The sequence below is a fragment of the Tachypleus tridentatus genome, chromosome 10, assembly GCF_004210375.1.
Source record: "Tachypleus tridentatus isolate NWPU-2018 chromosome 10, ASM421037v1, whole genome shotgun sequence".
Taxonomy (NCBI): Eukaryota; Metazoa; Arthropoda; class Merostomata; order Xiphosura; family Limulidae; genus Tachypleus; species Tachypleus tridentatus.
In genome coordinates, this window is record NC_134834.1 from 83429741 (window position 1) to 83457423 (window position 27683).

General features: G+C 33.0%; 1 protein-coding gene across 3 annotated transcripts in view; it reads right to left on the minus strand.

The window, feature by feature from the left end:
• Positions 1-94: 94 nt before the first annotated feature.
• LOC143229740 (phospholipid-transporting ATPase ABCA3-like) overlaps positions 95-27683 on the minus strand; it is a 120309-nt gene continuing 92720 nt past the window's right edge. For 2 of the 3 annotated variants that reach the window (XM_076462489.1, XM_076462490.1), the window contains 6 exons: positions 21319-21564; positions 13250-13755; positions 6115-6302; positions 5088-5261; positions 4258-4480; positions 95-2554 (listed from right to left, as the gene is read on the minus strand). In XM_076462489.1, coding sequence (XP_076318604.1) covers positions 2372-2554; positions 4258-4480; positions 5088-5261; positions 6115-6302; positions 13250-13755; positions 21319-21564 — 1520 coding nt within the window. In that variant the 3' untranslated portion in view covers positions 95-2371. The remainder of the gene's footprint in view (positions 2555-4257; positions 4481-5087; positions 5262-6114; positions 6303-13249; positions 13756-21318; positions 21565-27683) is intronic. The other variant, XM_076462488.1, reaches the window with a different exon arrangement.

The window sequence follows — 27683 nt, forward strand, 5'->3', positions numbered from 1 at the left end:
TATAGTGTACACTGTTTATCTAACATGATTTTTGTTGATTATATTAAAATGAAAATAAACTTAAGCACATACATGACATTTATTTAGCTTTTTTTGAAAGAAGAAAATTTTTCACAAAGTCAATTTTTCTATAATCTGTAAAAAGAGCAAGAAGGAATGTTTTTATAAAATACTATTTTTATAATGAATACAACAAAATCAAAGTAAAAAGAAAACACTGTCATAAATTATAAATCTAAAATAAGCATCGCCTTAGATGTTTCATGAAAATATAATAAACTAAAAGGTGCTCTTTCTTCTGTTGTTCAGAAGACTAACTGATCAAGAAAGCATGTATCAATGCTTTGAAATAGTGAAATTAATTAATTATCACAGAATCATTTATGAATATCAAATGTATTCATTATGCTAAAATATCTAATAACCATTATATTACTGAATAAAAAAAATGTCAATTAATTACCAACTTAATTTCAAAACAAAGTGTTCAATTTTTACAAAAAAATCAAACAGTAAATATGCATGTGCACTCAGAGCTTGTAATAAAAAACCCATATATTGATTTCCTTTATTTGTATTTAATATACCTGGATTACAAATAGAGCTGTCTCACTTTGGAAAAATACTGTTTTGGTTAAAAATTAGGAAGTATCAGAAGAATTATTATATTTTATGAATTTAAGTTTTAATTAATCTAAAAATGTTCTACTTTGACAAGTTCAATAATAAAGTTAAACTTTGGAGTTTATGGAGAGTTAGTTACCTATGCTTTGAAACACTGAAATTAGCAAATTATCACAAAAGTATTTTCCAATATCAAATAATTTGTATTAATGTTAGAATATGGAAATATATATAAATTATGCATAAACAAGCAGTGCTGGTGCTTTTGTTGTCCAAAAATCTTTTTATTTATTTATTAGAGCTACAACAAATAACAAGAGACACATTAAATTTAATAAACTATTCTATTAAATCTTTGGCTAAATATCCTGTACAAATTCCATTATTTTTAGTTCAAAACCATTGATCAAAATACTTTAAGTATGTCCAACAACATATAACATTTTAAACATATACAACATAGATAGTATATGATATTCAGCTGGCAAAGTAGTTTGATGGATTAAGTTATGAAAATAAATGAAAAATATTGGAAATAAAAATTTATTTAATTTTGTATTTAAATAAAGAAAAGTTAAATCAAGTTGAAGTGTCTTGTTTGTAATCATGATTGTAATTAATCATTTTGTTTTTGTAATTGAAATGCAAAGTTAAATAATTTTATTATTCCTAATATTTTTTCACTTATGTTCATCATTAAAAAAAAGACAGTATAAAGTCACTTTTGGGTTTCTCTAGACAAAGAATACACTTCACAAGATCTACTGTAACAATTCTTTTCTTATACTTGTGAAATAACAATGTAAAGTCAAAAATATACTTTATTACGTATTTGATAACTTCATTCTGCTACAAATCTCTAATAAAGTTGTACTATGAAGAAAAAGTAATAATAAGCAATTGCTGTTAGATTAATCCAGAAAAAAATTGTTTCAGTGTTCAGTTTTTCTATAAAAAATAGTAATTGTACATGTTAACTCATGACCTGTAAAAATAAGCACATCTAATGATTGTAAATATTTCTGTTAATTATATATGGACTATAGATAATGTGTTTGTACTTTGTTTTAAAAAAATAATTTTAGGAATCATTAGAACAATGGTCAAATTTTGTGAATTTAAGTTCCAACTGAAGTAAAATAATTTCCTACATTGCCTAGTTTTAATAATTAGGTGAAACATCAAACTTGAATTTGTAAAGAACGAATATACCAGTACTTTTAAACCTTAGTTTAATCAGCAAATGGCCACAAAAGCATCTACTGATCAACTAACATTGCATTAACGCAGAAGATTTGGAAGAATGTGTAAGTTCATGTATATATATATATGTCACATATATGTAAAAAGCAATGAGTGCTGCTGCCACTTTACTATCTTACACATATTTTGATTAGAACTATATAAAACACTAAGACATGAAAAATCTTTCAAATACTTGTTAAGGAAACTACTTAGTTAAATTATCCTTGGCATGATCATAAGTGTGTGGCTTGTTTAGTGTATGTGACTAGACTATTACTTTGAGTTTTATATTTTTACTTTACATAAGTAAAGTCTATACTAAAGTCTGTTTTTATACATTAGATATTTATCATTTTTTTAGTTTACCACTATGAAGCTATACCCTATTTCAAACTAAACCTCTTAATATTTTATATCTATTCTTTAACATATTTAACAAAGTACAGAAAAAACAAAAATCAATTATATTTCAAATGTACACTACAGCCTGTTGTGTAGTTTTCTACTCAAACTTGCTTTCTGCAGTAATTCTTTGAGATCTGGCAAAGGTTAGGAATATTTGTTCTAGTGTAGTGTCACTAACTAGATAATCCTCTAGGTGGAGCTTTTCTCTAGCATCTTCCATGACACTGAAAATATGACTCAAAGGGATGGATGTATCTGTGACATGGTAGTGAAGCATACCCTAGGGAAACAAAATAAATATAAACATTAATTTAAACTATAAAATAAATTACTAAGCAGTTTAATTGCCATTATTCCTTGACTGCAATACATTGTTACACGTTAGGTCAAATGAACAATCCAAATTGCTATAAAAAACACTTTAGTTTTTGGAAAAGATTTTTAGTGATTATTACAATAGAATATGAAACATGCATAATAAAATAAAAGGTTTAAGCAACACCAGTTTAAAAAAACAAGCCGTCGATCAAGTGATATTGATTGTGCCTCAAGTATTTGTTAAAATGTACAGCAAGGTTATCTTTTGGAATGAAAGACAAGGAGGCATCTAGTTAACAGCACTTACCAAAAACTCTTGCATTACTCTACTTTACTAACAGGAATTGACAATTTGAACCTCTCTGATTCAAAGTCTGGCAGTGCTAACCACCAGGCCATGCTTCACAACAGATGATGTTGAATGACAGCTTTCTTTGATCAGTAACTTAAACTGAGATTAAAACCTTTGAATTACAGTGTTCAACTCTTTAAGAAGAGGTGGAGAGATTGACACTTAGAAAGTTCAGTGAATTTATTAGCAGTAAATGACCTAGAATAAGCTAACTACTTCACCATCACGTTAACCTAGTGCCACCTAAATTTATTTTTAGATACACAGAGAAAGACATGGCGTTGTATTATAACTTGCATCTCAATAATTACTTTTCAACATGAAATTGCCTAAGATATTTCAGAGCTGATCATCCTCTGAGACTGTAAGAACTCTTTTAAGTCAAATAATTATTTGTGCATTTACTTCAAACTGTATCTATTAATTGGTATTTAATGTTGATTTTATTTCATACCTCTTTCTCAGAATTTTACTTAAGATCACAGTAAGAACAAAACAAAGGTTATGTATGCATTGTTTACCTCCCACACATGAGCTTAATGTTTAACAGTGGTATTTTACAGTTAAAGTAGCTAAAAGCAGTTTGATATGAAAGGAAATTGTAGATTAGTTATTTATTTTATGGTGTAACAGAGAAAACTATGAAAACTTAAATTGCATAATTTATTCTTTAGGCATACATACACTAAATTATTATATAGTGCTCAAGTATTTGAGCAAAATTGTTAGCCACCATATGTAAATATAATTTATGAAAGACATCTCCATATTTCAGTTTAGCACTAAATAGTTGTATCAGGGTTAAAACAGTATAATGAACTTGAAAGAAGAATTGAACAGTCAACTTCTTGTTATGTAATTAGACTATGAAGAATGGATAATAAACTTCAAATAAATTTGTTATATTAAAGTAACGTCTTAAGCATTTTTTATTGTAATTTTTGCTTTACTGTGAAAGGCTCAAAGTTGCATACAATTGTGTAGTAGTTTTTATTTTTGATAAAGCTTATTTTTTCAAAAAATCATGCAATAAACTTAATTACATAGAAAAATGTCTATCCTTTTAAATATCGTACCTAAAAGTTTTTCAAAGACAAAAAAAAATTATAAGATACAATAATGTAATATTTTTTTCTAAATTTATCAACATATTACGTCATGTTATCATATAATGAACAGAAAACTGACAGATTGTCTAAATTCATGATTGATGATTCAACCAAATAATTAATTTTGTTATTCTGAAGGTTTTTATAAGTTGTAAACATTTTCTATTCAGATATCTAAGGATACTTTAAACATTTGTAACTAACCTGATGAATATCCTTAAGAACAGAGCCTGGAAATTCCTTTTGAACAAATTCTTGTAAGTTTGATACTACATTATTGTCCAGAGCTTTCTCTCTCTCCAGTTTAACAATCAGAGTTGATCCTTGGCCAAACTTTGACTTTAAGTACTGTATTCCTCCCAGACATCTAAACTGACCGTTGACCATTATAGCTAGTCTATTACAAAGTGCTTCACATTCTTCCATGCTATTAAGAAATATGTTTGACAAAATTACAAGTGATTTTATGATGTCTTTACTAAATACTTTATTTCTATTAATTTACATACTACCATTCATAGCAAGCATGCAAGTCTTTTGTTTGAGTAGTCTATTATGTCACATGTGGGGGGATTGTACACCTGGTGAGAACCAGTTCCTGCTCTTAATTGAATAAATTCACATTTATCTTTTTTAAATTTGTTTCTCATTTTGCACAAATCTTGTGTAATGTTTTTAGTAGGTGAGAATAATTCCCTGTGGAGGATAATTTATTTGGGGGCTAAGCCTCTTATATGTACTATTAATTCTCATAGTTAAAAACAATAATGTTAAATACATACAATGTAGTCTACAGAAATAAATATCTAAAACTTAACTATCTAAAAAATTGCATTATTTTGTGTTGTATGAAGTCACACAATTAAAGTAGTCCAAAATAGATTCTATAAAGTAATATAGGAAATGAAATAAACAAGAGAATCTTGTGTTTCTTTTTTGTTCAACTGTTATTCTTTGTAAGACTTCATATATCACCCTGATAGTATTAGATTACATATACTTGATATTTATAATCTAATGACACAAAATCAGACCTGTGGGTTGTGAGAACTACTGCCATTCCACTAGAAGTCCTGATTGTTTCTAAAGCAGTCCATATTTTTCTTCTAGCAGTAGGATCTATTCCTGAAGTTGGCTCATCTAAAAAGACTACTGCTGGGTTTCCAATCAAGGCAAGTGCTAAAGACAGCTTTCGTCTATTACCACCACTACATTGAAAAAATGTTGTTGTTTTTTACGACCCATAGTTTTACATTAGAACAAAGACAATTTTTATGATATTTAAAATATTATTCACATTGTATCACTTGATAGCCACTTTTAACAGCACTTTCTATCTTATAATGCTTGTTTTTTTGTTTTTTTTAAAGGAGTTGTACCTAAATTAAATCAGCTGAGTAGCTGATTGTATGGCTTGTTGCAAAAAAACAAATAAATATATTAATTACAGCATCCTTACAGCTTTTAACACATTTGAATAACTATAAATTATTTCCAATAAACTCAGAAAAACCTCTGAACAGCATGTAATTCCTTCTTAATCACTTTCAACCCCAAACTGTAGTATCTTGCATAGAAGCTATTTCTAAAGGACAGATACATAAGCTAACAGAAACAATTAACCTTCAAAACGTTCAGAAATACATTTTATGAAATGTATTTTATCAATAAGTGTGTTTAGGGTATTGAAAAACATCAAGCAGGAACAAGTATACTTTTTGCCATTTACAGTGCTGTTAAAAATACCTTTAACAGCCACAGCTAGTGGGTTAAAGAACCAGATATTTATAAAAAGCTTATACTATTTATGCTTTGGCATAATATACTAAGACAATGAAATTTGTTCCACACTAGTTTAAACTGTAAATTAAATAAAAAATGAATACAAAATTTAAAATTACTAAACACAAAGAAAAGTGTTTCACAATGAAAGTTATTGATCTTTGTTTGTTTTTATTGTGAATGCATTAATCATAAATATATGAATTTATAAATGGAGGTTCTAATTAAAAAATGTAGTAAGGTATTTAAGAACAAATGGAGTCATTTCCATGAACCTACCTGTATTTAACTGTTAGTTTTTCTGCATGATGTTGGAGATCAATCATCTCAATGATTTCTTCAACAGTGTGACCAATTTGTGTCTCTGGTATGCCACGTAGGCGTGCAAAGAGATACAGCATTTCTCGACCTGTTAACTTGTCAATCAGTGCATCAAACTGTGGACAGTAGCCAATGTGTTCTTGAAACTGCATAAAAATTATTAATGAGCAAACTTGAGTTCTTAAAAAGAGAAAATTGTTTTATACTCTTGAACCTCATTAAATCTATTTGCACAGATAGAAGTTCCAGTGTGCATTTCATGCTCTTTTACACAGTGCTATTCAACATGGTATTATATATTTAATGTCATAATTATGAACTATTTATTTCATCCTATTTTGCTGATCTGGTGACATTTCATGGTATAGGAGAATAAATAGCAGATACAATTAATTTATAGAGAACATCCACAGGAAGGGCCAAGAGAAGACATTTTCTCCCCACCCCCATACATTTCATAAAAAATCACATGATGTAAACTTAATATTATAGTTAAACCAAACGTTATTGCTAAGTTTTATTAAAACTGTAAATTATAGTTAAGCTAAACATTATAACTAACTTTGATTAAAACTGTAAATATGTGTTTGCATTTAACTATACAAACGCATATTGTTTTAATCTGTTTACTTGCACTGTGATATCTGACACCCTAAAAACATCCCCTCCTGAAAATATTTCTGTGGGCCCCATAACAAGGATATATAAAACAAAACATAAAAAAACTGTACATGTGCATTTTGCAAATAAAATGTGAAAACTGTGTGATGGACAAAAACGTATTTTTATCTTTCACATGAACCTAACCTTGCATTCCAACTTCTCAGAGTAAGTCTTACTGGTATCAACAATTCATAGATATATATATTAAGTAGATATAAGTTTTTAACAGATCTAGTTTTTGTAATACAACAAGCTTGTACCTTTTAGTAATAAATGGACATATTTCTTGTGTTGATATGTCAAGTTTTTATGGGAGCCTGATTCTTTACAGTAGGCATCTATAACTTGTTGGCAATAAATTTCAGTGATAATTGGACAACATACAATATGCTTATTTTAAAATAATATATTCAAAACGAGTTAAACATATATACAAAAATTCATCATACTATAGGTTATAAGAGTTGTATCCAGAGCTTGAAATAATTATATCTTTTTTTTTTTCATCAAATTTCACACAGGCAAGTTCACGTCTCCTCTGTCTCTTTTATTACAATACAAGCTGTGAAACTCACTTTAGGAATCGCCTGTTATGACTAAACTCCCATACAGTCTAACTTATATATTTTACTTTCACAAGCCTCATTGCCTGTATTGTCCAACTTTCTACAAGTCATTATGATGTAACAATACTCAATGTAAAAATGAGTAAAATTATATGATGTAGACTAAACGTTATTGCTAAGTTTTATTAAAACTCTAAATTATAGTTAAGCTAAACATTATAACTAACTTTGATCATATTCAATCATTGGTTCATAATAATTGGACTACACAACATATGATTCACACAGTTATATAAGCAAACCTGTGATAAACTACTGCTTGTAAAAATAACTAAATTTAATACTCTCTCTGTACTTAAATTAAAACAGTCAAGTATAGTTAACAACATGCAAGTAATAATTTTGAAATTATTATCAACATTACTTCTCCAACGTAGGTTCAGTTAAATGGATCAAGTCCATGGACATTGTGATAATGTTTCACAAACAATTAGAATTGTGGTTCTAAACCTCAGGTCTAAAAACCTCTGAGGATCTGAACTGGAATTCTACCTTTCTGAGCCAGGAGGTGTACTGATGAGAAGAGCCTGGGATCAAGTGCAGATGTAGCCAGTGCTGAAGTGCAATGCATGTTAAAAAATAGAATCATGTAGTTTTCAGAAGGTACTTGGTCATCTTCTGTAGTGACTGTCAGGAAAACAGTACACCCAGGTTATGTAGTGATTTTAAGTGGATGAATGGTCATCTTCTGTAGTGACCATCAGGAAGACAGTACACCCAGGTTCTGTACTGATTTTAAGTGGATGAATGTGGTAGCTTGAATTGACATCTTTCCATTACCTCAACAGATGAACGTTTGGATGCATTGGAAGGAGCTCATTGGTTCAGTGCATCTGACCTGGCATCCATATAATGTGTCAAGTGTCAAGGGCAGACCTAAGACTGCTTTCAACAATAACAAAAAATAGTCTTGTGTAAGTTTAGTGTAATGCTGTTTGGCCAGATACTGCACCTGCTACTTAGAGATGCTAATGGAGTTTACATTGAATGGGCTCCAATTGTAGAAGTGCTTGTGTACCTTACTGTTTGTTCACACATTCACATTCATGGCTAACAACTTGAAAATGGTATTCCAGAAGATACAAAAGGCTGGTTTGAAACGAAAACAAGAAAAAATGTGTTTGTATGCATAAAAGTAGAATTTATCAACCATATTGTGAGTAGATAAGGAATTTCCCTGGATGTTTCTCAAATAGCAACAGCTCAAGACTGCCATTAACCTGTTACCAAATAAAAAGTACACAGTTTCCTTGGTTTCACATGTATTTACTGGTGGTTCGTGGTGAACTTCTTAATTATTGCCTCATCATTATTGGCTTCTATTGGGATTGAGTTATACTTGACATATGAAAAGAAATTATTGCATTTTTGATCTCTATAAAACATTTATGGAACTACATGTATGGTACAAAGTTCAATGCTTGAATAGACCATGCATTGTTAAAGTTTTTTTAATCTTAAACCCCATGAAGCACTGACTGTACTCCAGATAATAGCATTAAAGGACAGTAAGATCAAATCATAAACATTGTTGAGCCTGCAACATGGAAATATGGATGAGTTGTCTTACCAAATAGAGAGGCTGTTTGTTTGTTGAATGTCCTAAACATGGACATTGTGTGGAAGTTGAAAACATTTCAGTTATGGCAATAACAAGACATACAATAGGATATCTGATTAGTGGATGAATTCCAGGAGGTCCTGGAAGAGTAACTGAATAACCAAGGTCAAATGTGGGTGATCCTTGCCATAGCATAAGATAAGACTTGAATAGCTCAGACTGACAAATGTACCACAGATGAACATATCCATAAGATGCTTTTATGAGTAATCAAGAGTACAGGAAGATGTACTGTACCCTTTTCATTAACCACTAAGCAGTAATCTGTAGCCTGTATTATAGCTAGTGGCTCCAAGATCTTCAAGTTACAAAATACTCCTGATTTTTCATGACACAAAGCCTTAAAGCACAAAGATGTCACACATACTTGTGCTGACAACAATTGGTAGTTGTTCTGGCTATATTCACGTTGAGACATTCAACACTAATGTGAACACTAAAGTATTTGACTCCTGGAGAAAAAACCAGCCAAAACAGGGAAAACTCCAGCATTGAATATTAATGGTTCTCCTCCATAAATAATATCCCTCAATAACAGTGGTCCATTTTCAAGACATAGAATGAGGTCATTTATATATACTGGTGTTTATTGGCTATTTCACAAAGTGGACCAAGGCTTATTCTGTGGTTGATATGTCCACTTAGTTTGTGCATGATGCACTGGATAGCCCATTCTGATCTGCATATATCAGAGAGCTAACTTTAACAGCTACCTTCAGTCTGATGGTCTAGTGGTAACTAACTAAACTGGCTGGGATAAACACTTGCCCCACATATGATCACATATCATGCAACTAAAGAGAAAGTAATAGGCTGTTTACTGAGTATGCTCATCTTCAGCCAACAAGCTTTCTGTACCTACTATGTATGCCCCTCCACCTAGAGTGGACATTCCACAATGTCTACAAGAATATGCAGAGTGGTTAAGATCCATGTTAGTGAACAAGCACATGTTAACAGTTAGGAAATGCCATCATATGAAAGTATAGGTGCTACAATAAGACAGTGAATGAAAGAATGTAACAAAGTAGAGGAAGAGTGTGGCTGTGATATGTGTCATCAACAGGAGAACCTCATGGTTCCAGCTGGGTATAGACCTCATTTATGCTCTGATAAGGTGACCCATTAGCATGTGACTTGCATCAGTTGAGGGGCACATTAAAACGTAGTATACATCAAACAGCTGGATGCATACTTGGGCAATGAAGCCCTAGTAAACTAGCTGGATCAAGAGTCAGAAACAAAGGTAGTAGAATCAAATGAAAATTAAGCCATTATTATATCCCATCTCATCCTGAAGATGAAAGAAAGAGATTTGAAAGTAGTTACGTGGCTTTTCAAGATGAGTCAGCTGAGTAACTGCTCGTGCAAGAAGCAAGGCACAGCTGTGACAGTACAAGGAATTACTGTTGTAATCTCCTAATTCATATGGCTGGATTAAATCTAATGATCAAGAACTAAACCAGTTACTAATTGTATAATTATTGTCTACAAGGAACTGTCAAGTGATGTTCACCATACAATATATGCACTACAATGAAAAGATTCCACTTGATTACCATAATGTTAAAACAACTGGAGCAAGTGAATGTAATTTCTAGTACAATAATAGTTTGCACAACTATAGATGGAAGCTAAGAGTTAGAAAACTCAATTTAAATTGTGTTGTGATTCTTACTTTCTGAGATATTAACTGAAGTTAAGGCACTTTGATGACTGCAAGATTATAAGGAACCAAAAGGCTCTTCTTTGCCAAGATATTGAGTTTCACTGTAACAGATATCCAAAGGGTACCTGACGATAGCTGCTCAGTTAACATAGTTTAAGATAGTTGGTGCCAGTAGATGTAATATCTAAAACATCAACAGTTTCCATGATTAAAGACAATAGCTAGGAGTTTGAAAACTCAGCTGAAAAGGCTATGCAACCTTTGCTTTCCAAGGTACCAAGTGACTGTTTCCACGTGAGTGAAAAGTCTTTGATGTTTTATGAGAATCACTCATCCAGTCTAGCTGAATGTAGAAAAGTTTCTGCAGAATACTGTACACTACTTACTTGGTCTTTTCCAGTACACCTGAAAGGCAAATAAATCTATACATGTGGTGAAATATTAATCCTCACTTAGGAGAATTGTTGCTAAAAAGCCTGAGTTTAGTTGATTCTTTTATTTTGTAATCCCTGAAACAAAAAACGTGGAGTTTGATAACTCACAGATGGCAACACTGTACTAAACCACAGCTACTAAGCAGTAGCTTCAGAATGGTTACAAAATAAATTGAGTCAAAGCCAGATACAATCTGTTGTAAAGTTGTAGTGTACAAGACAATGTGTAATAAAAGTTTATGTATATAGTTAAGCATGTGCATAAAAAATACATGTATATAGGAATATGGAATATTCTAGTGTAGGAACATTACATGAAGCCATTCATGAATGTTGTATAACACCAATGGAACAATTACATCATGCATACAACTATTAAGCAACATATGAATGGGAACAAAGGATCTGACCTGGATGTTATGACTTTGAAATCTGAATCTTTAACAGACTAGGGAAGCCTTGGCTTGGGATATCATCTGTGCCACTACATTAGCCAGTCACTGGTCTACCACCACTTTAAAGGGTCTGCAGCTGGGATTGAGGTGAGTGGAATTGTACCTTGTGCTTTCCATTGGGTAAATGTGTGTTTGTTCCTTAGTTTATTTGTGTGAGTGTGTACATTATACATTATAGATATATCTGGAATTTCTACTTTAATTTTGCCTTCCTTAGTTATTTAATTTAAAATATAGTGTAGGATGTCTAGATTATCATTTATTATCACCCCCAGTGGCTCAGCAGTATGTCTGCAGACTTACAATGCTAAAAATCTGGTTTCGATACCGATGGTGGGCAGAGCACATTTAGCCCATTGAGTTGCTTTGTGCTTAATTCAAAACAAATCATTTATTATTAAACATTTAATCTTATTTTTGTATTGTATTGCATTCTTTACTGTCTTTCATGGTGATTTTGCTTAAAAAGAGCATGTGTCAATGCTCATACGTTTTATTTTTATAACGATTTGTTTCATAATTATCTTTTTGTTGTGTTATTTTTATGTATTTTTTCTTTTAATATTTAGAAAGGGTTTAGTTTCTATGTGGTATAACTAACTAAGATTTCATTGCTAAAAAATTTCTGATTACTCACTGTCTCACAGTGTTAGACTTCTTTACTTTTTCTTCAAGGAAAGTTTTACAACTCCAACCAATAACATGCAACACAAAATTGTGTGGTTCATTTCACAGACCATGGTGGTATATGAAGAAATGTATTCAGTTAGTAGTCTGTAAATATATAGGGTTGAAAAATTAAAAATTATTTTGAATATTTATTCAGTAAGTCATATGACAACCACATTTTAAAGCTGTGATGAATGTAATGTATTAGAACTATATTTTGACATTTTTTGGTGTTTCATAGGTACCGTAATCTAACTGAAAACGTATTGTTTTTGAGAAGGTATGCAACAATTTTTAGTACAAAATACTCATACACTCAGATCATAAGTGTATTCAGACTGGGGATTTGGAATTTCCAAGATGGGGATATCCACTGAAAGTAATGGCACTGAAAAATGAATGAATATGAATCATTGTGGGGAGCCTGAACATTCCAGAAAGTAATCTATAATAATCATACCTACATTGTGGTTATCAAAATGTGTAAAATCACAAACACAAAAATCAGTGACACAAGCTGTCTATCTACCTTAGGCAACTGCTCCATGAGACATTCATTAAAGCGATGTACAACTTGAGCAGCTGGAAAATGAAATGAATATTCATACTATTTCATACAAAGTCAAAGTTGTCAAAACACCAGATACAATCCTTCTGGATTTTTGTGGAACTGGACGGTTAAAATAGGTACTGAAAAACCACCATCAGGGAGAAGTGATGCTCTTTTGATACGATGGAATTTTTTTACACTTAAAACTATGTTGCAGGCTTTTATGAAAATGTAGAGCCATTAACAGCAGCATGACTGGATGTAACATGGACTGTAATTGCTTGGCTAGACTCCAAAATATTTTAAATATAACAAATGAGGAAAAAGATTACAAAAAATTAAGTGTTTATATTCAAATCAAAATATGAAAGTTAGAAATTTTGGCTACTTTAAATCATCTCATTACTTTTTTCATGTCCTGCCTCAAGCTGTATTCACCAATATAAGCATTTCCATCAGTCAGCATCAAATCTCCTGTTAACATCCTGAAAGTTGTTGTCTTTCCTGCTCCATTGACACCAAGTAACCCAAAACATTCCTGCTTGTGCACTCCCAGAGTTAATCTATCCACTGCACACAGAGTGCTAAAGTATTTGGTTAGCTTTGTCACCACCAGTGCTTCTGATGCTACCTGCCCTTGCTTAAGAACATTTTCTACACGATCTTGTTCCTCTGCGACATCAACATCTTGATCAACATACATGTATGCATTAGAAACAAATGTGTCTTGAATATTTTTTACTACAAGCTTAAATTGGTACCAGAATCGTGCAAGGTTTGTCTCCACTAAGAGGAGCAGTGAGAAGAAGATTATTCCACTAAGAAAAAGAATTAACATATCCCGACCACAGCCATATCTATCCCAAGTTACTGGGCTTGTTTTTGGTACAGCGTCATCATTCTGGTACAACACTGAAAAGAAAAGAAAAATATTCTTCATTCCCTGGTTTTTTATTACTGCAAGACTACAATATATCTGCAAATTAATTGGCTTGAAAATGTTATACTATCATATAATAGTTATCTAACTTACCTTTCTTTACTGCTGATAAATCAATGAATTTTCAGTGATAGTATATACTTACAAATCCCTGCACTTGTGTTACACAGGTGTGTTTTCCTGACACAGTCACCATTTTACAGATGTATATTTAACTTCATGCCAACTTATAAGCTCACCAGATTATTATAAATATTTCAATAATTTGTTACTCTGTACATTTTAGTAGGATTTCAAATTTAGATAATATATCTATAAAAATTGAGGTTATCATATAGAAATAATAATTTATTTTTGACTTATAAAAAATATATGCTCAACTAATTATGTTTATAAAATTATTTTAAAGAAAATATAAGATTAATTTCACTAGGGTAGTCTGTAATCTTAGTGCAAGATGCTGATGCTTTAGGTATCATAACTACTGGCACCAGCCATCGTAAATTGTGTTAAATGAGCAGCAATTATCAAAAATTCTGTAGATGTATGTTAAAACGAAACTCTGTTTGATAGCTCTGAAATTAAGAGTTACAAAGTCTTTTCAGTTCAGTTGATCTATCAAGCAACATTCCATCCTAACTCAGTGTTTGAATGGTAATCATACAATGTAGTACATACATCACACCCTAAAGTACCACTCCATTGCTGAGAAGGCATGGATAACAATGCCCTTTCAAGTAATTTGTTGAATTCTTAGCTATCATCTACAGTTGTGCAAGCTTTTGGTATACTAAGCATTACTTCTACTATATCCAGTTGCCTTAGCTCTAAGGTAATAAACTGGAAACTACACAATGTAGAACAAAGAGTATATGATAAAAACACTTGAAAGCTTGGATAGTAAGGATCACCATCTCTTCCAGTTAGTGTTCCTATAATCATTGACAATGGAAGATTTTTGTTATAAGTTCCATGAACTGTCAGAACTGTGTCTCACCTCTAGTTTCAGTGCTTTACCATCTAACCCATCCTGAGTAGCCAGGTAAGAACTCTCAATTCTTTCCTCCTAATCTTCAATGTAGGAGTGGAATGAAACAGTGTTCTCATTTTTGTATGACTTGAAGGTTTCTCTTCTGATTATTTGCAAAGTCAGTTGATCAGAAGTTTTCATCCACATATAGTTGCAGCTGTTTGATGTGTACTATGCAATTTCATGCCTCTCAAATGCAGTAATTTGTACATCAATGGACCAGTACATTGGAGAACAATATGAAATATATTCTAGCCAGAAGCAGAGGCTTCCATGCTGATAGAACTTACTAAATCCATCTCCATTCTTCAGTTTAGATATTTTTCGTTTATTGTCTCATCATACCATCTATTCTATCATATGACAGCCTGTTTGAGCTCTTGATATACAAATACTTGCATGAAAACTAGTACACGCCTTAACTGCATATGCCTAACAGTAAGAATCATCCTTTCCACTAAACCACCAGGCTGGGGTTGATATTGTTATCACACCCATCACTTACACAATTCAGAAGATGGTTGTTAACTTAAAGTTAACTTCCTGGTCTATGTTGATCTTTTCAAGTGCTTCAAACTGGACTATATATTTCATAGTTAGATTATGTATCAGACACTGATGAGCAGATATATCAATTTGTTAATTTTTTGGAGTTGACAGTGTCCAAGAATGTATACATTGGTGACCACATTTTGTCTCAAGGAGTGGATTATTGGTATTAATGGCTGTTTTCTCAAGAGAAGAACTAAAACTACTTTTTTTTAGTATTTACTCTATTTAGACAGGCTTTTTCTCTTGATGTTACACACTAGCACTAAACACTGACTCAATCTGAAGAATCATCACTGAATATTAGCACAGTGCAGGTAAAGCCATTGTTCTCTTGAGTCTTTGTGTTATACAGTCTAGAAAATCCCATACCTTAAAGTTCTGAGGACAAACTGAGGACCACTATTTTGTGTTTGATAACAATGTACAGAACATCTTCCTGCACTCATAATTGCTCATACAAATGCATCAGTACAGCACTGCTCATTCTCAGCTAGTGATACGTTATACTGTTGCCCCTGACCAACCTTGGTCCTTCACTTGCCCTTCCTGGAGCTCCTGAAGTATTAATCATGGCATTTATATACTGGTGTGATCTCCTATGGTATTGTTTGTTCTCACTATTGAAGAAACTGGTTGAACTCTCACACAATCTCTAAGATAAGGGCATTCCATAAATTAACAGGGTTTTACTATATGGAGAACTACCTTGTCTGTATTTTCAGGTTTGGGGCCCACGTAATAATGTATGATTTAATCATACTCCTGCAACACTATTATTGAGTGTGATATTATCCCTTTGGGATTTTAAAAGTTTGTCAATTATTCAACAATACATGATCCACTCAAACAGCAAACGTTTTAACATAAAAGTCACACTGAAAGTGTTTAAGATAACTACAATTGCAAGTTCTTTTTTTTCTAATATAGCACCTTTGTTGTGGAGCCATGAGCATGTAACTAATATTTACAGTTACACATTCTACTCTATTCTGCATCTGAGATAACATTGTTCTAGTTGAATTATCACTAGAACAGATATCTTGCAAAAACTCACAATCTTTTCATAGACATGCCAACATTCTCACTTCAGTTATTTCAGGAACTGGAATACTTTCTTGCATTCCTCACTTCATATAATGTGTCTACATTTTACTGAGAGCCATTAGTAGTGAGGTGATCTTGAAGAGGTTTGCAAACTGTAAGTAATATGATGCAAAACCAAGGACTCTGTAGACTTCTTATTCAGTCAAAATGTAAGGTCAACCTTGTACCAGTGCTGTTTTAGTAGAATCTATTATGATTCCTTTTTTACCATCAACATGATTAAGACATTCCTTCTTACCATATTGTAATTTCAAGTTCACCCTTTTTTATTTTCTGGGATAACGTTTTCAGATTCTCAGTCCCAGACCTGAACATGGAAACAAACAATAAAATGTTATATATGTGTATAAGCTACTTCTCTTAGGATGATCTCCATTATAATCTTAAATAGCTTGATGAAAATCTTGTACAAGTTAATTTTCATGCATAAAGCAATCTTAAATGTAATCTCATGATAAAGCTTAATGTTTCACTATCTAGGTGCCAGGTATAGCATACTGAACCACCAGGTCTCTTCTAATGTATCCAGACAGTCATCTGTTCACAGTTTAAAAAAGATATCAAAATGAGGTACCATGTTCAGTAATCAAAAATCAATACAGAACTGGGGTGTATATTCTACCTTCCTGACAGTCACAACTGGAAACAATTAAACACTTTCTGAAGACTGCATGATCCCATCCTTTACCATCCACTACACTTTGGTGTTGGCTTCAACCACAGTACTTCAGGAAAAGCTGTTAGGTTAATGTTTAATTGGACATTACTAAATCATCTGTATCTATGTGCTTTGCATGACTATTTCAGTCAATTGTCTATCTAATTTCACAAATACTTCAGCACAGTCTGCTAATAAGTCACTGAGTTGATGTCACTACAGTGAGTATGGACTGTTTGTAATCTCAGATATCTTGGTAATCATGTATCAACTTTTGTACATGATGCCATGGATGTAACCTTAAAATTATGACTAGCATCAGTTATTTTCACTTCATGTATATACTGATCATCTATAATTGCAGAATACTACCACAGATTCATTACTCCCCCCTCAAACAGATATATGCCTGAGGATATGCCTTATGCTTTCTTGATAGGAAACAATCTACTTAATTGGCTCTATAACCATTATACAGTACCAGGGAACTCGACTTCATCTATAGTAAACAATGGAATATAACTTATTTAGATGGGAGGTTTTAATCACTAAGTCTCTCACATACACTTGTGCAGTCCACTGTTCTTGAGTTGATTTGAGTGCTACTAAATAACCTTACAGCAGAACACCAGTTCACTTGTTTGCACAAGTAAAATTGCCTGATAAAACTCTATAATATGCCCATCCTGAGGATCCTGATATCAGAACAATGGACAGTGATGATTACCTGATTCTGTAAGCAAAAACCCAAAGAGATAGGCAAGTATGTTCTCTCCATTCACATCTAGTTGATGTTCATTCAGCAGAACAAATCTATTGTTTACTGAATTGAGTAGAAGTTTCACTTAGAGAACCTAACACATCACAAGATTTTCCAGTAATCTAGCTGCACCTGTATCAGGTAGGGGTTCTATCTCTTGCCCTTGCACTCAGTAGATAAACACAAGGATCTGCTCAGCCCTGAGAAACTGGACTAAACATTACATGTTTTAGTGGATGTTGTTCCTCACAGCTGAAACCAATCACATTGCCCTTCTTGCTGTTTGGCAAGATGTGGCCAGTTCACTTGGAAGTGACACACCTCTTCTTAGGTAGAACAGACACATTGTTCCTTTCATCCAAAATGATGCCCTAAGTGGCATAGGTTGTAAGAAGTTTTTGATTGCCTTGATCATTCCCTGGATTTCAGCACTGTTATTGGGATATCTAGATGATTGGTTAGCCTGTTTTGTCAGAGATGAAGACACTGCAGGTATTATTATTGGCTTCTTCTCTTTAAACTGATTTAAAGTTAGTACTTCAAACTGCACCATTTAGAATGAGAAAAGATATCTTGCATCCAGATGATGTTGCATCATTCCAGTGGGTTGCCTTTCTACAAATTTATCAAAAATAATATTATTGTGATTTGTTGAGGCTACTGTAAGGTAAAGTTTACCATGCAAGTGGTGTAAATTATGTATATAAGTGGTCATGTTTATTGTGGCACCCTTCTTTCAAAGGAGCTCTTTGTTATCCACCAGGTCAAAGAGAATAATTATCATGACCAAATGTCTTCCTTCACAATTCTTGACTATTACCTATCCAAGATTTCCTGGACATTGTGGGTATTCTCATGGACCATGACAAGTGGTAAGCACCTGTTTTAGAGTTAAAGAATAACAAGTGTGAACCAAGGCTCTTCTGTATTTCATGGTTGTTTCGAAATATGCTTCCAAGCTCAGAGCTTCACTATTACCTGATAGTTTAATTACTTAATTATTTGGTATCTGCTGTCTGATCTACTGGAGAGATCACTCCTATTGATGAATATCATTCTTCTTCAATAGCACTTCCAGTCTTTCGTTGATGTTCATGGATGGCCCTGACCAGAGCTAGGATTGGGTTACTCTGGCTTGTGTTAATGTGGGATTCTTATACACTGGACTCAAACATGTCAGATGTCACATCACTGTAATGACCCTCAGATGTTCGTGTTTTTCTTATATTGACGTCAATCCTCAAATGGAAGAGTAGGAACAGCCATTTTTAGTACACCAGACATCAATGATTCTTGTTCCAGAATCACTGATTGTAACAATACTGAAATCATGGACTTTCCCAGCAATGGCAAAATTCCAGTACCCAGAAGAGGATTTCCCCTTGATCTGACAACTCTCTTGTACAACAATCATATCTCCTTTCAATGACTGACATTCCTTCTTTTTTGTTAGCCCTCCCAGTTACGGCAAATACCATTTCCATCACTGAGAAGCCTTTTTTTAAACTTAAAGTACAAGAGTTAAAACACAGTACACATTTCAATAGAAACAGTGAATTCCACAGTAAAATAACCTGTGGTCACGGTGTCAAACATTAACCTGAAAATGACCTAGGAAGGTTGAAACATTGTTCTCTGCTTATCAATGAAAGATCATTTAAATCTTTGCCATGCATTAAACAAACCAGCATATAAACAAAGTTGTTAAAATACCTTTTTGATATATTGCTACCTTTCTTTGTATTTACTTTTTCTTTTTGCTTCAAAACTATACTAGTTTACAACTGTTAAATTTGACTGTATTAGGCAGTAAGTTCATTAGACCCTGGGTTGAAGGAGAGATTCTATTTTTAATATTTTTAATATTTTTAGACATAGCCATTTCTACTGTGTTAGGGATTTTTGCAACAAGAATTAAATGTGATTAATTTATATCTTTAGCAAATACAGGGCCCTATTTAAGAAGAAAAGATATTTGTTGTTGAATTTCACAATTCAAAATATGCCCTGCATTGTTTGAAGGTTTAAAGATAATATCATAAGGTTGAACATATAATTTTATGACAAGTTATTTTTCGTTATTCATTTACTTTCTTGTATTGTGTTATTGTTCTTAAAAATGATGTAAATGTGCCACTTCTTTTTCATTCTTGTGTCTTTACAGCAGCTAATAACCCTATGTCAAAAAGCAAAGTACATATATACTTAAATAAATTTTCAGAGAACATTTAGCTTAGATCTGACAAATTTACTGCAAACTGCTGCTGTTAATTAAATACTTTCACTGATGAATGCCATACCAATTTCATCCAAAGTAAAATTTTCAAAAACTGTTAATTTTATCTTAATATACATGTAAAACTATTTAAATTGTTGCACATAAATACCAAAAACATTGAGCAATATGGGAACTACCACTGATAACTCCACAAAGTAAGTTTAGCATTATTTGTCACACATAAAATAAATAAATGTAAATGAACACAAGATGAAAAAAAGAAAACCCATGTGGTATCTTATTGATACCATATAGTATTCATAAGTATAAATTATTCATAATGTGGCAAATAAAAGAAACTGAAAGATAGTCTAAAAACCATGAGGAACTGATTTTGGTGCAAAGAGGAAAGAAAACTGATATCAACAATAAGATTGCACTTTTAACCAAATTCACTGAAATATGCAATTATGTTGTAGACATAGAATGTTAAATCTGCATGCATTCTTTAAATTAAAATTTAACCTTAAAAGTGGACTCTAGAATTTATTTGGCCTTAAGCTTTTGTTTAAAAGAGCCTTTGTAATACTAAAAATCTCAAGTCATAAATTCATGAGCAAAGCAGGTAGAAAGTAGACTTTACTATTAGTGTAATGTGAAGAATACTTCTGTATTTTAAATCAGTTTATAAATATAAATTTTTCTTAAATATTTTATTTGAGAAACAGTAAAGGTTAATTTACTATTGCTTTTCAATAATGATAAGAGTTAGAAAAATACAAAGTAGCTATAAGAACTGTATGAGTATCTAACAAAAAGCATAGAACTGTATGACAGGGAACATGAAAAAGAATTATAGTAATTTAAAATTTACTAAATCTTTTCCATTTACAGTTATTTTTATGTATTGTGTTAAACAGCTTATAATACTGATAAAATTTAAATTTAATACACACTGACATCAGTTTTAGACATGACTTTTACTAATTTTCATAAATGTGGCAAGAGTAAGTCAAAAATAGTTTTATTTTCAAGTCATTTTATGCCTTTTTTGTTGTTGTATCAAATGCAAACTTATTTTATGAAATTTCTAATAAAATACAAAATACTTGTATTTTGAAAAACTTTTCATACAAACATGTATACTATAATGAGACTTCTCTAAATTATTTAAAGAGGCCACATGAATAACTTAAACAAGTCTGAAACTTACATTCACAGCACTTCATTATGGGATTGTTGCCAACAGTGATAAGAATAGGGCATATATCTTTCATGTTTTCCTTTGTTATTTTATCACATAAGTTGTTTACTTGGCTGATTCTGTTGATGTTTCCAAATCCCCAAGTGAGAGCAAAATTTGGAATAAAGCGAAATATCCAACACAGTATATTAACTGTATCTTCTAGATCATGTCTGACAGTTTCCATTATCAAACATACCAGAGATAATATCATTCCTGGAAAATAATGAAAAACCTCTTATGTGAATAATCATTTTTCAAAAAAATCACTAAATTTAGAGCACAAATATAAAAATAACAACTTCTTTACGCTTGGATCCTAATTATATCTATCAAAATAATGTGTCACATTCTTCTACCAACAGTATTATAAATTAAAACTTCTGCCTTTCAAAATTCAACATTCAAAATGTTGATTCTTTAAACAACTAATGCAGAATTACTTATGGAAAACTTCAACCCTCTTATGTCTGTGGTATCTAGAATTTAAATGTACAAAACACTTCAATCTACTTCAGTTCAAAGCAGTGTAGTGGTCTGGGTGTGTTAAAAATCTAAATAATGACTGATTTTTTAGGTTGACTAATATGACAAGCAAAGCTGCATGTTAGCTAATGTTAGAACCCTATTGAAACAAATAGACCATTAAACCAGTATTAAATTTTACTTGTTAATGTAGAATTATCCCACTGAACTAAACCTCAGTGTTAAATGTTTTTATAAATAGTAAAATTCAATAGTTTTTTCTCACAAACAAACAAAAGTTACTTTAGCATCAACCATAACAGAGTGCAACTTCAAAAACTACAATGGTAAAAAGCATAAATGGAATGTGAATATATTACACAAAATTACATTCTACAGTGATACAAGTTTAGTTTAAAAAATGTATAATTAATACTCTATTCTTAAACTAAGAAAACATTATAACTAAATGGCTTTGTATGCAGTTCTGCAACGTTGTATATTAATCTAAGGCTGTATGAAAATTGTTTCGACCACTTTCAACCGGTAACCTTAAAGGTGAAGTAATTAAAACTACTTGAACAAGATTAACTTATTACTTAAAATATTGTAAAATGTATAGCATATTTTTATTAGTATAACTGATGTATGTAAATTGCATCACACTTTTAAATCATTGTTTGTTTGTTTAGAATATTTGTGAGAAGATATTGAATGACTAACTGCATATAGCAATCCCTCAATTTTAGCTTACAGAATAAAGAGTAGGTAACTAGTTTACAGTACCAACCACCAACTCTTTGGTTACTCTTGCCAAACTAAACAGTAGGATTTGACTATAACTCTTATTGTACACTTGCAGGGGCGTAGATTTTTTACACCCGATGGGAGGGGATGATTTTTGCAACCACTTATGTGGACTGTTCAATTTGCAAATTGATAATATCTGATTACAGGAACCTGAAAGCTGTAAACATGCAGTCACAGAGTATTCTTGTTCCAAAGATACTTCAAGGTTTCCATGTAGGTTTGTATAAGTGAGGTGTTGTGAACAGTTTTCAAAATGTTAATAGAATAAAGACAAATGTGTCACAAACTAACTGCTACATGAATTTATTCCTGCACACTGCACAGTATAAAAGATGGCCAATATACTTGACAAAGTTACTAATAACTTTCATAGCATGAATTACGTTTTCAAATATTAAAAAAATTAGTAATTACCTTTGATAAGTTTATATCTACTGAAAAACTGTTCATGTTGTTTAATAAAGATAATTAAAATATCTTTGCAAACTCTTGAAAATTACACATCAATACAGTGTAACACATAATTATTCATACTTTTCATTGAAGTAAGATTCATTTAGTCCTCTAGTCTACATGTTCCCAAACGTAGATCTCTTTTGTGATGATCTACTTATGAATTCTTTCATAAGCTCTTCTATATTTATCTTGTCGACCTCATGTTTTTGAGTGTGACAAACTGCCACATGGTTGAGGCGGCACTGAGACATAGTTGACCTTAACCACATCTTCAACCGTCTTAATGCAGAAAAGCTGCGTTCACAATCACAGCTGGATACTGGACATACAAGCAAAATTTTCATGAGAAGAAACACTTCACTCAACATCTGCTGGCTTGTTTCATGCATTTTACAGTAAGCATCCTTCGCACCTTTCAGAGATACTGCTTTTGTTGTTCCTTTGATCATGGGCAACTGAAACTCGAGCCATTGTGCACAGATTTCTGGATAGAAGTTTATAACTGAGTTGTCAATCTTGCCAGATGTGATCATGTTCTCAAGTGCCAGATATTGCCTCAAGTCATTGTTGTCTGCATTGAATCTAGTGGTCAGATGTTCTATAACTGTGTCCACAAATTCAAAATATTGGCTTCTGTAGTAATCTCTAGTTGATGCAGAATGGTGTGCTGAGCCATAACCTGTGATCCTTCTAGGTGGTCTGCGAATGCATGGTAGTTCAATAGGCACCAGATCTAGAAAAGTTACCTTTTTCTCAGCTGCATCAAATATCTTGTTGTAATTTTCCTCTGTTCGTAATACCCACAATTGCTCAACTGTCATTGCAGATGCTTCAATTATGCCAGATACTGTTGCTGATTTTGCTTGGAATGTATGGTTTAGTTCCTCTAATGCAGCTAATGAATGCTGAGCCATCAACAATCCTAAAACTGTCTTTCCTTTGTCAAATCTGTCCAGCAGACCTCGTGCTTTCACTGCTACATCTGATTTTTCATTTGCTAATTCAGACAAAGAATCAACAATGTCACTGTAGTGATCATTAGCACATGTAATTGCAGATAGGCAGTACAACCAGCATGTTGGACACAGTGGGTGGATGTATTTAACTGGACCATTGTGGCTGTCTGATGATACAATATTTTCAAAGATTGTCTTGTATTTGCCTGACCTCTGAAGCAAGACACCAAGTTCATGTACCCAATGGATAGAATCTCGAACACATTCACAAGCTTCAACTGCATGTTGCATTATTAAATTAGCCTTGTGTGCTCTGTAGTGAAAAAACAAAGCTGACGGTTGCTTCTCTTTTATTTTTGCCTGGCATCCACTGTACGCACCACTCATGTTAGCGGCTCCATCATAAGTTTGTGCTCTTAAACCTGACAGTGGTAAATTGAGTCTAGTCAGTACATCAAGTATAGTCGAGGATATTGTTTCACCTGTTGTATTGGAAACACTGTACAAACCATGAAATGTCTCATGGACATCAAAGTTCTCATCTACGTATCATACACATATTGCTTCCTGTTTGGCACCTGTAACATCTTGAGTGCCATCAACCATTAATTCAAAGATTTTACTTTGCTGCACTTCATGTGCTATGTTGCTCAGTATTTGATGGCTGAACATCTCCATTATTTCATTCTGAGCCTGGGGTGATGTGAATGTGGTTTTCTTTGACAGATCGGCCATCAACTCAGGATCTTCCTCTTCCAGGAGCTTCATTAACTGCAAGAAGTTCCCCTCCATATCAGTATGTCCACGTAATGCTAAACCTTGACACAGTAAGAAACGTAAACTTCTGAATATTTTAGCTAGACTTCTTTTGCATTCTTCCTGCTGCTTCTTTTTTCCATCATGTAGCTGGACAGTTACTGGAGTTACATCAAGTGAACCTTCTGGATATATAGCGAATCTGTGCTGAGAGGAGGATTGGTGTTTGTTGAATTTCCATTTTGCCTTTTTCCAGTTGCAAAAACTGGTGAATATGAAGGTATACTCCACTGGCCTCTCCAAGTTCCCTGTAAAGAGGCCTATATTTTCTGCCTTGGCACAATGAAAGCATATGACTTTTTGAGTCTGATTGTCGAAGTGCAGCCATGGAAACTCATCAAACCACTTGCCCTGGAAGTTGATATTTTGAGATTTTGCTTTCTGTTGTGGTATTAGTTGTGCGTCTGGATGATATGGCTTTCCACACTGTATCTCTGGAGTGTCAGCTTTTGCATTTCTGCACAAACATGTTTCACAACTATCTGGTGGTTCATGATGTGCAATAGTTGCACAAGCATTTTCAGACTCGTCCTCTGATGAATGTGGTATTATTGGATTATCTGCATTGTTATTTTAGTACTAGTAACTGGCTTGCAGAACTGTCTGATATCGAAAAGTTTCAGACGCTTGCTTGTCATAATTGGAATCTGTTTCCCAGATGACTCAACAGGCTAAAATACAGTCTTTATTGAAAAACTCTAACGTACAACGAATGAATGGAAGTAGGACTGAACCGTATAATGTATTTAAGTCGAACGCGCGAGCCTCACAGTGACTACCGAGCCGACTGACCACCTGGGCATCGCTGGGACAATAATGTGTGCTAGTTACAACACAAGTAATTGGAAGTTTCTTGAAAAATACTTAAACAATCACAAATATATTATATTCCTGTTAAAGCTCATCAAAAGGCAAACACATTGTGATATAATGTCTATAAGCACGTCTATTAAATAAAATTTGAATGAATTACATAAACAAAACTAGCAATACAATTCGGGAGTAGAGGCTTCAGGCCGTTGAAATCGCTCCTTTAATAACGATGTTCTAATTATTCAAGAAAATACAATATTTTTACTTTCTACGATAAGAGAATATATTGTTCTTTTACCATAAAGTACCAGCACTTTATTAGAGGGCGGTGATAATCTGAAATTTCATGGATTAATGAGGGCCACAAACACAGGTATAATGAGCCCTGTTGTAAAATTGAGGCTCAGACTAAAGGGAGTGGAGGGGGTGATGTAGGGCACGTCTGGATCTCAGAGGCCCGAACCTGTCATTAACTGTACACTAAACGTACACTGTGGTCAGCAGCTAAGGAGAGTAAGGCGTTCGACAATAAAATCAGCTAGACATACACAAGAACAAATGGCGTAAGAAAACTGCACAATATACACATAAGATTGATGCAGCTACAAAGCCACAAATGGCCTGTCAGATCTAGATCACAGGAGTTTATACTTGGGAGTAATATTTTCGAATTTCATGCTCTGTTCAATCTGTTGTGATGAAAATTTTACTTAATTTTACACTACGTATAAGACGTAGGTAGATTCTGTGATAGTGCTTGCAAGCCTTGCATGTATACTTAGGCCTACTGACTGATAGTTACAAACTATCGCTTAGATCGAAAAGCTTAGAAGCACGCCTATATTAAAGATGTACATTTCGGCTGCTGAAAAAAGCCTACATCTAGGCCTAATTATGTAATTCGATTGGTAAGAACACGAGAATCACAAGAACAAACACACAATTTGTGGGCCTGTGATGCAATAAAACAATTCAACAGACCAAACTGTAGGGGGGATGATTGTATGCACCATACCCCCACCTAAAATGAAAGGGGGATGTATCTCCCCCATCCCCCCAGGATCTACACCCTTGTACACTTGAGTACTTGAAGTACAGACCATGTTTTGGTAACAAAAGGATGCAAAAGCATGAATCCTAAGATTTGCAGTATGAATATGCTAACGACTAGGTTCTTCCATTGGATGTTTTCTGTTTGGATAGACAACACTTGTCATACTATATCATATTTCAAGATGCATCTCCCATATGTTTCTAATTTGGGTAGACTGCATTTGCTGATCTTTTAATATATCATGTACAAATATGAAACAAAAAGTACTATGCAAGGCACTTCCACTCGATGTTTTCTGCTTGAATAGATTACACTTGACATAATCCAAGATGCTTTCCCCAGATGTTTTGTCCAAGTTAATCACACTTGGCCGCTTTGATATAAGTCTAAGGTGTTTGTTCTGGATGGTTTTTGGCTGACACTACACCTGTTGGTCTCTAAAGGTATAAGGTACAAAATATGGAATGAAAAATACTATGAATGGCATTTCCACTGGCTGCTTTCTTATTGTACAATATTTGGTGATCTTCCAAACTTATGCAAATCACTTGTTTTTCTCTTTGAACTACACTTGGCATAATACATAATATTAAGGTGCTTCCCTTGTATGATTTCTGACAGGGTGGACAGCATTTGGTCCTCCAGCCTGAGTCATATAGTCTATTTGATTATTCTGCCCTATGCATCTTTCTTCTTTAATGGACAAAGATCATACCTGTTCCAGAAGTAGTGTCATACCCTTGTGTACCTTCTATTTTACTTCTAGCACACCTGTTTTTCAGGGCAGTTTTTCTTTGTACCTTTACCAGCCCTTCATACCTTTTCAATGCAGGATTCTAGCTTTGGTTGAAAGGAGGTAGTATACCACTGTGGATGTTAACACTTTCTAACACTGAAGATGTATTTGTGATAAGTTCCTACCTTCCACCCCCCCTCACTTTCTGTCCGTTTTCCCCATTTATTTG